The sequence below is a fragment of the Nicotiana tabacum genome, chromosome 10 (assembly GCF_000715075.1).
Source record: "Nicotiana tabacum cultivar K326 chromosome 10, ASM71507v2, whole genome shotgun sequence".
NCBI classification, from domain to species: domain Eukaryota; kingdom Viridiplantae; phylum Streptophyta; class Magnoliopsida; order Solanales; family Solanaceae; genus Nicotiana; species Nicotiana tabacum.
Genome location: NC_134089.1, coordinates 150,008,093 through 150,019,452, shown reverse-complemented (window position 1 = coordinate 150,019,452; position 11,360 = coordinate 150,008,093). Strand labels below are relative to the sequence as shown.

At 34.8% G+C, this 11,360-nt stretch overlaps 2 protein-coding genes across 4 annotated transcripts; both read left to right on the top strand.

Annotated features, from left to right (window-relative positions):
• The first annotated feature begins 371 nt into the window (after positions 1-371).
• On the top strand, positions 372-10,852 carry LOC107824435 (benzyl alcohol O-benzoyltransferase-like). Of its 3 annotated transcripts, none has more exons than XM_075223402.1 (3): positions 372-575; positions 717-5,777; positions 9,799-10,852. In XM_075223402.1, exons 2-3 carry the CDS (start codon positions 5,328-5,330, stop codon positions 10,735-10,737), a joined length of 1,389 nt encoding a protein of 462 aa, XP_075079503.1. In that variant the 5' UTR covers positions 372-575; positions 717-5,327; the 3' UTR covers positions 10,738-10,852. The 3 variants fall into 3 exon arrangements, with proteins under 3 accessions (XP_075079503.1, XP_016506677.1, XP_016506678.1); XM_016651191.2 differs by having other exon boundaries at positions 372-901; positions 4,834-5,777; XM_016651192.2 differs by having other exon boundaries at positions 372-5,451; positions 5,593-5,777.
• On the top strand, positions 452-952 carry LOC107824433 (benzyl alcohol O-benzoyltransferase-like). Its single transcript, XM_075224009.1, has one exon. It carries the CDS (start codon positions 452-454, stop codon positions 950-952), a length of 501 nt encoding a protein of 166 aa, XP_075080110.1.
• Positions 10,853-11,360: the final 508 nt, after the last annotated feature.

The following is an 11,360-nucleotide window of genomic DNA, read 5'->3' as shown; positions in this document are numbered from 1 at the left end:
AAATTTATGTATAAGAATTTATTAAAATTGCCATAAATGGTAGTTATTAACCCATAAATTTAGAATACAACAGATTCAATGCAAAGAACTTTAAGGAATAAACTCATAGAGTTTAAATCCTTTAGATCCAGCGACGGAGCCACCTTATAGCAAAGAATTGACACCCCTTCACGGGAACTATATAGGTAGGTAATTTTTTTTTATTTTTTATGTATATATGTTATATGTTGAATTTCATTGCTTTTTTATAATGTTTACTTTTTACATATTTTTGACAACCCTTGATAAAAATACTATTTTGTCATCATTACAGGTACAACCACTGTTACCACCTCTATATGTAGCTTTTATGTTTCAGTAGTTGGAATTCATCCACAAACAAATGTTTCTTCTTCATATCCCAATTAATCACTAATATTAAACTCACATTCCTGATTATGTATCATCTTCAATGGATTCAAAGCAATCATCAGAATTAGTGTTCACAGTATGGAGACAAAAGCCAGAGCTAATAGCTCCAGAAAAACCAACTCCACGTGAAACTAAGTTTCTTTCGGATATTGATGATCAAGAAGGTATGCGATTCCAAATTCCCGTTATTCAATTTTACAGTAAGAATTCTCCTATGGGAGGGAAAGATCCTGTTAATGTTATTAAAAAGGCTATAGCTGAAACACTTGTGTTTTACTATCCATTTGCTGGCCGGCTCCGGGAAGGAACTGGCCGGAAACTTATGGTGGATTGTACCGGCGAAGGGAATATGTTTGTCGACGCGGACGCTGATGTTACACTTGAAGAATTTGGAGATGAACTTCACCCTCCATTTCCATGCTTAGACGAGCTTCTTTTTTATGTTCCTCACTCTGCTGGAGTTCTTAATTGCACTTTGCTTCTTATTCAGGTTAATTATTTCTCTTTTCTACCTAATGTTTGGTTATTTATTCTGGGATAATGTCACGATCTGGAATTCTCACCGTTAGAATCGTAATGACGCCTAACATTTCACTTGTCAGGTAAACTAACGTTAGAACAATTTATTTTCTTTAACGGTTTAAATGATAATATTAAGAAAGAGCTAAAATAACTTAAATAATCTAAAACATAAATGCGGAAGCTAAACCAGCCAAACATCTATTACAAATCTCTGAACCTGGTGTCACATGTGCACGAGCTACTAGAATAATACATACAAAGGTCTAAAATAACGTAAAGTTGTCTGAAAAGAAGATAAATAGCTAAATAAAAACCGGAAGGGGACTTCAAGAGCTGCGGGCGCTGAGCAGCTGTACCTCAAGTCTCTGCAGGCCATCCAATCCAAGCTCTCTAGTAGCCACCGCTGGGACCGACTCCAAAATCTGCAGAGAGTAGTATCAGTACAACCGGCCCCATGTATTGTACGTGCCGAGCCTAACCTCGACGAAGTAGTGACAAGGCTAAGACGGGTCACCTACACTACAACCTGTACGCAGTATATATAATAATGACAGAATAATAGAAATACTGAACATAATTAAACAGTCAATTGAACCCACAGCCTCAAGAATAAACCAGCATCGTCCAGAATTTTTCAATATTTAACAGTTCAATTACAAATACCGTAAAAACCAACATAGCTCAAGAAATAGAAACATATAGGTTGTTGCGGCACGCAACCCGATCCCTCCAGACAATACATAATCCTCCGTTATTCCACCGTAATAGCACCAACCACAGAGATAATGTATATAAATATGTCACAGCGCGCAACCCGATCCCACTATATATCAATATTAGTATCACAGTTCACCCTTATTTCACCATATCAATCCACCCTTCATCCATCTGTTGCGGCGTGCAACCCGATCCCACCTCATAAAGCATATTCACCCTTATTCAACCATATCAATCTACCCTTATTACACCTGTTGCGGCGTGCAGCCCGATCCTACCATATTAGTACCAAATACTCAGAACACAACCAAATCAATAGTTCAACTACAAAGCCTTTACGATCAATAAATACCAAACTGAACCAAAAGGGAACTTGCACAATAAAGGAATCTACATGAGTAATACTAAACAACGAGACCGGTCCAGCAATTGACAATTAGAAGGTGCAAGTAAGTCAATTTAAACAAATAGTAGGGAGTCATGAAACTATGGAATAACTAACATCATGAACAGGAGAAGATATTGAATAACAAGTAGAAATTAAGCATGGAAAGCATATAGATCATATAACAGTTAAGACATGAAAGGAAATAATTAATGAAAAGCGGTAAATCAGGGAAAAAAATAATTTGGCGGCGTATAAGCACTTGTCACCTCGCATATATGCCGCTCACATGAGAATCACATAGCACATAGTCCGAGGGTTCCTAATTGCTCAAGTCAAGGTTAGACACAATACTTACCTCACTCTGCAGTCAATTCTAAGCTCTACCGGGGCCTTTCCCCGTGAATTCGCCTCCAAACCACTCGTATCTAGCTACAATTAACTCAATAACATCAAATATTGCTAAAGGAATCAACTACAATGCATAGATTTAGATTTCCCAAACTTTCCCCAAAAGTCAAAAATCGACCCCGGGCCCACTTGGTCAAAACCCGATGTTCGGACCAAAATCCATTTACCCATTCACCCCGAGCCCAATTATATAATTTATTTCGAAATCCGATCTCAATTCGAGGTCTAAATTCCAATTATACAAAAATCGCTAATTCTACCCAAACCCCCAATTTCCACCATGAGGTTTAAATCTAATAAAATGTAATGGATAATTGAAAGAAAGTAGGTTAGAATAAATTACCAACAAATTGGGAAAGAAAATAACTTGAAAAAATCGTCTCTTTAGGCTTTTTAGCTTTTGAAAATTTGAAAGAACGACAAAAATCCTGTACTGGTACTTTTTATCACTGGGCGTCAGTGTTCATCGCGTTCGCGTGAACACTGACGCGTTCGCGAAGAGCTGTGCCTTAAGGGCTTACGCGACCGCGAGAGGCTACACGCGTTCGTGAAGGTTTAGCCCCCCCTGACCTTCGCGTTCACGGGACAAGACCCGCGTTCACATAGTGTAACCTCAAGTTTCCCGGCCCAACCAATCTACTGCTACTCGTTCGCGTAGGTTCGACGCGTTCAAGAAGGGTAGTACCCCATCGCTCCGCGTTCGAGTCCTTTACCTCGTGTTCGCGTAGGGTAGTTTTTCCCCAGTCCCAATTCCCTTTCTTGATCGCGGTTGGACATATGTGATCGCATAGAAGTCTATACCAAACACCAACTGAAGCAAAATACCAGATTTTCTAAGTTCAAATCAGCTTGTAGCCTATCTGAAACTCACCCGAGCCTTCGGGGATCCAAATCAAACATGCACACAAGTCCTAAAAAATCATACGAACTTGCTCGCGCGATCAAATCGCCAAAATAACACCTAAAACTACGAATTGAACCTCAAATCCAATAAAATTTTCAAAAAAGCTTTAAAACTTCTATTTTCACAAATGGATTGCCGAATCACGTCAAACTAATTTTGTTTCTCACCAAATTTCACAAATAAGTCATAAATATTATAATGAAACTGTACCGGACTCCGAAACTAAAATACGGTATCAACAAGGCCAAACATCAGTTAATTCTTAAAATTATTAAACTTTATACTTTCAATTTTCAACAAAAATTCATATCTCGATTGGTGTAGTTTAATTGGCTCAAGGATTAAATAAACTGACGAGTCCTTTAAGTTAAAATATTACTCCCTCCGTTCTAATTTATGTGAACCTGTTTGACTGGGCACGAATTTTAAAAAAAATGAAGATTTCTGGAATTTGTGGTCCTAAACAAGCCAACAAGGGGCCCAAAGCATTTGTGTGGTTATAAAAGCTTCTCATTGAGGGTAGAATTATAAATTTAAGCTAAATTGTTACCAAATTTAGAAAGGGGTAATTCTTTTTAGAACGAACCAAAAATGAAATAGGTTCACATAAACTGGAAAAGACGGAGTACCTATTTAAAGTCATTACAAGCCTAAACTTTCCTTGAAACTACGGATAAAGGGTGTTTGGTATGAAGGAAAAATATTTTCTACTCTCTAATCAAACATTAAAAAATATTTTACAAAAAATATTTTTCACTCACCAATCAAACAAAGGAAAATAAATGATAAAAGTACTCATTTTTCATAAAATATTTTCTAGAGAAACATTTTCCATGGAAAACATCTTCCTACCAAACACAACCAAACCTTCCTACATTTTCATGTAACTTACCTTTCAAAAACTTGAATCATTTAAAGAAACAAATTTTTTAAAGGCCGAAATTGGTTGTTGAGTTGAAAACACTAACAGACATCTGCCAATAGTACACATAAAATAGCAAGTCTATTTCAAGTCAATACCTTCCTCGTTCAGCAGCCAGCTGGAAATTCACAACATAGATTCTAACAACCACATGTCAGCTACGGGGATTAAGATGGAACTCATAGAGATTAATAATGGCACGTTTGATCAAGTTTTTTTTGCCAAAAGTATTTTTTTTTTTTTTACCAAAAGCACTTTTGGCCAAAAATTAAGGTGTTTGGTCAAGCTTTTAAAAGAAAAAAAAATTATTTTTGAGGAGAAGCAGAAACAGTTTTGGAGAAGCAGGAAAAAGTAGTTTCTCTCCAAAAGCACTTTTTTGAGAAGCACTTTTGAGAAAAATACATTTAGAAGCAGTTTTTTAAAGTTTGGTCAAACACTAATTGCTATTCAGAAGTGGTTTTCAAACTAATTAGCCAAACACAAACTGATTATCACCAAAAGTGCTTTTGTGAAAAGCACTTTTGAAAAAAACCACTTCTCAAAATAAACTAATTTTTACAGCTTGGCCAAACGGGTTATAAATTTTAGATCCAGCGACGGAGCCACCTTATAGCAAAGAATTGACACCCCTTCACGGGAACTATATAGGTAGGTAATTTTTTTTTATTTTTTATGTATATATGTTATATGTTGAATTTCATTGCTTTTTTGGTAATATTTACTTTTTATATATTTTGACAACCCTTAATAAAAATGGTAGCTTCTTAGATCCATCTCTGGTTAGCCAGCAACAACAATACACCCTGGTTAGTTGGTAGTACTTAATTAAAATTTACAAAAAATAAAACATAAAAATAGAGTTTCTAAGCTCTAACGTCGCTTCTTCTCCCCCACTTACTATTTTCATCATTACAGGTACATACCACTGTTACCACCTCTATATATATAGCTTTTATGTTTCATAGTTGGAATTCATCTACAAACAAATATTTCTTCTTCATATCCCAATTAATCACTAATATTAAACTCATATTCTTGATTATATATCATCTTCAATGGATTCAAAGCAATCATCAGAATTAGTGTTCACAGTAAGGAGACAAAAGCCAGAGCTAATAGCTCCAGAAAAACCAACTCCACGTGAAACTAAGTTTCTTTCGGATATTGATGATCAAGAAGGTATGCGATTCCAAATTCCCGTTATTCAATTTTACAGTAAGAATTCTTCTATGGAAGGGAAAGATCCTGTTAATGTTATTAAAAAGGCTATCGCTGAAACACTTGTGTTTTACTATCCATTTGCTGGCCGGCTCCGGGAAGGAACTGGCCGGAAACTTATGGTGGATTGTACCGGCGAAGGGATTATGTTTGTCGAAGCGGACGCTGATGTTACACTTGAAGAATTTGGAGATGAACTTCAGCCTCCATTTCCATGCTTAGACGAGCTTCTTTTTGATGTTCCTCACTCTGCTGGAGTTCTTAATTGCCCTTTGCTTCTTATTCAGGTTGATTATCTCTCTTTTCTAACTTATTAGTATTAGTACCCATGCAATGCGCGGATGTAAACTATATCAAATAATGATTTAGATTATTTGAATTATGTGCAAATAACTTTAAAAATTAAATCTTTTATATAAAATTATAAAAAATTATTAGATATTAACTAAAAAAAAAGGACATGAAACTATATTTTTCAAATCTCCTAATGGATAAACTGTTTTCTTTTTCTACATATGCAATAACCTAACCCCTTGACTGTGGCACTTGTATTTTATTTTAGAGAAAATAAAATATACATAATTACTTCTTATAAAATACAATTATTTCTTATAGTTACTATTGAGTTGTGTATTCGTTGTATTCGCCAGTGCCGAGGCCAGAAAATTATTCAAGGGTGTTCAAACTTGAACACGAAAAAATAAATGTGGAGATGCGGGTTCAATCCTGCATCCTTGAAGCAATTTTGACCACCCTTTGCCACTGGGCAATGACTCTTCATTGTTACAAGGGTGTTCAATATGTATTACATATATATAAATCCTAATATTTTACCTATATACACGGTATTATTTTTCGACGAAGGGTGGTCAGTTGACCACCCTTGCTACCATGTAGCTTCGCCCCTGGTATTCGCGCGGCTGTATTCATGAATACAGCTGTAAAAAGCGCCTAAAATCATGGCAGTCCAGTTGTATGCGCATGTATTCACATGTATTCGTGCCATGTATTCATGAATAAAGTAACGACAATCACCTTAAAAATAGGTATGTCCAGCTGTCTAAGATAAAAGAAAAATATAAATAGCATATTTCATACCTTATTTCATGCATCAATGATAGGATATACCATAAATACTTATATTGCTATAAAATATAAAAGGTAGCTATAGAAAAATATTTTAAAATAATTTTGGTTTATAATAAATGGGATGTATACCTTTGCAATAGGAGGTAAAATTTCCCTTTATTTTACGGTCAATATTAAAGAATACTGAACATGTAATACCTTTAAATTACATTTGATCAAATCTTATTTGTCTTAATTTTTATTAGATTTTGTCTCTAAATATTTTTGAATTTTATCCTAAAGTACCAAATGACTTTTCTCAGTACACTACTTAGCTTAATATTAAGCTTGTCTCCCCTCTTATTTTATGATTTTATCATAAAACTACTGATTATCTTTTTTTGGGTGAAAGAAAAGTTTTATTGATCTCCACCTGACAAAGATATTTACAAGTTTATAACTACACTATAAACTATAAGCTATTCTACTTTAGCTTACCTCTAATTGTATTTTCCTTCTATGCATCCCTAGAAGGTAGGTCTGCTCTATAGAATACAATTTGTACAAAAGATTTATCCATTCTTTATCTTTCTTGTTCTTCCTATTGTCTACTATCAACTGCATTCTATGTTTACTATCCTCTTTAATACTCTTTCATATCTTTGCTGGAATTGGCACTGCTTGATTTCATAGAGCTTCATTTCTTGCTTTCCATATTCCATACATGATTGCTGCAATGATTGAAGTCACAAATCCTCTACAGATTCTTCCTTTTATACATCTTCCTATCTTCTCCATATGTTTTGCTGATCTGGTTGGCTGACCTTTATTCCCAGCCAGCTGTCAAGTTCCTCAATACTTCTTCTTGAAAATTGGCACTTAAAGTATAAATGCTGAATTGTTTCATCATGCATACCACATAGAGGACATGTCTTCTACTAGCTTACTCCTATCATGTGCAGTCGATCTCTTGTAAGCAGTCTTTGTCTCATAATCAGCCAGCTTATAAAAGCAATGTTTTGGTACATTTAGTTTGTTCCAGATCCATCTAGCATATGGCCATTTAGGTGCTTCACCTCTTCTCCATTTATATCCATTTTTAACTATATATGTATTGTTTATTCTTTCTCTTCCATCCTTGTTGCTCAAAACCAGTTTCAAAGCTAGTTTTAATGTCATAAATCTTCTTCCAGTACCATGCACAATCCTGTGGTGGTTCATATTGCTATCAGTCTTTCCCCTTTATATAAATGCGATTCACCCATCTGACCCATAAAGTGTCGCTTTTTTGTTTAATATTCTATACATACTTTGCTACCGCTACTTCATTCCATGTCACACATTCTTGTACCCCTAATCCCCCCTTTTTTTGGTCTGCAAATTGTATCTCATGCTACTAAAGGAGGTTTGTTAGTAATCACTTTTCCATCCCATAAGTAATTCTTGCACATGACTACTGATTTTCTTAATAATTATTACTTTTGCATTATGTGCCATAAGCAATTTTTTTCTTTATTTATATTCAAATATTTTTATCCTTAAATTATCACTAGCTATCACGTTTAAAACTAAATTATAATTTAAATTTTTTCAAAATATAAATAGATATGTTAATTTACTATAAAACTACTGATATCCTCTATTCAGTTAGTACTACTAAGTGAAAAGGTCCTTCCATGATTTCTAATTCCTAAACATATAGAAAATAAAACTCAACTCGAAATTATCCATAAAATTACCTATCTTAGATTAGATGGTGACCTCCATTTATATAATTTAGCTCAAATTCATTTGTGTAGTTTTGATCTTTGTGTAATTTGAAAACAGTATAAATATAAAACGTAGTTTGGGATAACTTTACACTATTCAAATATTTTAGTTTTTTCTTCAAAAACATGAATCGATGCTAAGAGGTTTGGGTATGCATGTAAAATTCAATTAATTTGATTATACTAACGCAATGTTATTAAAATGATTTTATAAGTACTTAATTTTAATTGGATAAAAATCCAATTAAAAAATGTACATGCAAACAGATTCCACAATATAAGCTCCTTTCTTTTTATGATCCAAACTTACCATTTGAAAATTTCATTGATTAGATTTAGATTATCAATTCGAAATCTTTATATAGATTCTCATTAATTTTTTCCTAAATTTTTATCCTAAAATGCCAAGTGGCTTTTTCTCAGTATGTCACTTGGCTTAACCACAATGCCAATTATGTATGGTAACTTTATTTCTTTAATATAGATATATAGATATTTGGTTACTTATTCTAGGATAAGTTATCCTAGGATTAAAAAGAATATTAGGATAACTTATACCTACTAGAGGTGGAATAATAATTTCAAGATAAAACAATAAAATTGACAATCCCAAAATTAATACAACATATAAAAGTCGATAAGAAATAATACCTGGATATCTACATTCCAGCATAACTAATTCCAATATAACTTGTCTTCAAATCAAATGACCCCTCAATGTATTATTTTTTACACTATGAAATTGAGTCGACCTATAATAATAAGTTAGCCTTTATACTCCCTCTGGTCCACAATAAGTGATCAATTTGCTTATTTATTTTGGTCTAAAATAAGTTTCCATTTATATAATCAAGAAAAAATTCAATTTGTTTTTCTAATATTACCCTTATGTACGTATCCCTAAAAAGTCATTTATTCCTCACATGTGAGAAGAGAAGTAAGTGTTATTATAACTATGCTGCAACATTTAATTAAAGATAGTTTAGTCATACTAATTATTTTTGTCTAGAATTTAATATTTTCTTAATGAGTGTGCCCAAAACAAATTGGTCACTTGTTGTGGACCGGAGGAAGTATATAGCAAACTCTATATGGCAACCTGGAAAATAGAGAAATAGTATGTTATATATCCTGTTAATTAAACTAATATTGCTGCAAAAATCATTTACAACGTCAGTATATTAGAATTAAATCCTTCAAATGCATACAGTACATTCTTATACCATTCAAGCATTCATGGATAGCGAGAAAAAAGTTGAGCATCGTTTTGGGCTGGTAGATAGGGGCGGAGCCAGCCTTCCAGCAACGAATTCGGTAGAACCAAATATCTTTGGACCAAACTATTTTTGTTGAAAAAATCATTAAATATGTATAAGTAATATATCCAAAACCCAGTAAGTAAAGAAATTTTGGTGCAGAACGCATAAACTAAAAATCTAGTTCTGCATACTGATATATCAATTATATGCAGGTAACTCGTCTAATATGTGGTGGTTTTATCTTCTCGCTGAGATTAAACCACACAATGAGTGATGCACCCGGTCTTGTCCAATTCATGACTGCAGTGGGTGAAATGGCACGCGGTGCATCTGCTCCATCTGTACTTCCAGTCTGGTGTCGAGAATTGCTAAATGCAAGAAATCCGCCCCAAGTGACATGTACACATCACGAATACGATGAAGTACCCGATACAAAGGATACCATTATCCCCTTAGACGACATGGTTCACAAATCTTTCTTTTTTGGCCCTTCTGAAGTCTCAGCACTTCGTCGATTTGTCCCTTATCACTTGCGTAAGTGTTCCACTTTTGAACTTCTCACAGCAGTCCTTTGGCGTTGTCGAACAATGTCCCTAAAACCTGATCCAGAAGAGGAAGTCCGCATTCTTTGTATTGTCAATGCACGTTCGAACGCGAGGTTCAATCCACCCTTGCCTACTGGCTACTACGGCAACGCCTTTGTATTCCCCGTAGCAGTGACAACTGCGGCTAAACTGAGCAAAAATCCACTAGCATATGCACTCGAGTTAGTGAAGAAAACAAAGACGGATGTGACTGAAGAATATATGAAATCAGTGGCAGATTTAATGGTGTTAAAAGGTAGACCTCATTTTACAGTGGTGAGGACTTATCTTGTATCAGATGTGACTAGAGCTGGATTTAGAGAAGTGGATTTTGGATGGGGAAAAGCAGTATATGGTGGACCAGCTAAAGGAGGAGTGGGTGCAATTCCTGGTGTGGCTAGTTTTTATATACCATTTAAAAACAAGAAAGGTGAGAATGGAATTGTGGTTCCAATTTGTTTGCCTGGTTTTGCAATGGAAACATTCATTAAAGAACTTGATGGTATGTTGAAAGGTGATGCTCCATTAGTCAACTCAAACTATGCCATTATCAAACCTGCCCTTTGAGATATTAATTACTCCTATGAATTAATTATCTCGAATACTTCATCTGTTTTTGTGTGTGTATAATTTCAAATTAAATGTTGTAAGTTTTCTCTTTTATCACATGTAATTTTAAATATCGTATGTGTCCATTACTTCAACCAGCTGCATCTAAAGGGTCGTAGACAATGTCTTTCTATTGCGGCCAAATGCACATACAAGTATACAACAACAACAACGACCCAGTGACATCTCACTAGTGGGGTCTGGGGAGGATAGTGTGTACGCAGACCTTACCCCTACCCCGAAGGAGTAGAGAGGTTGTTTCTGAAAGACCCTCGGCTCAAGAAAACAAAAAGATAAAAGGAGACAATATCAGTAACACCTCAGAAATCATAAGAAAAATAGGAACAACATGAAATCCAGAAGAAAGATGTAAAGCAAAAGCGAAATAGTAACCCTATCAAACTAGTCTCACAAAGTTATGAAGTAGGGCAAGACTCAACTACCTCCTAACCTACAACCCTAATACTCGGCCGCCACATTTTCCTATCAAGTGCCATATCCTCGGAAATCTGAAGCCTCGCCATATCCTGCATGATCACCTCCCCCCAATACTTCTTAGGCCGCCCTTTACCTCTTCTCAT

Excerpts from the sequence above, each read along its gene's own strand:
- LOC107824433 (XM_075224009.1), top strand. The coding sequence starts at position 452 with ATGGATTCAAAGCAATCATCAGAATTAGTGTTCACAGTATGGAGACAA.
- LOC107824435 (XM_075223402.1), top strand. The coding sequence starts at position 5,328 with ATGGATTCAAAGCAATCATCAGAATTAGTGTTCACAGTAAGGAGACAA. Across the intron at positions 5,778-9,798 it reads GCCCTTTGCTTCTTATTCAG|GTAACTCGTCTAATATGTGG; the intron begins GTTGATTATCTC and ends AATTATATGCAG.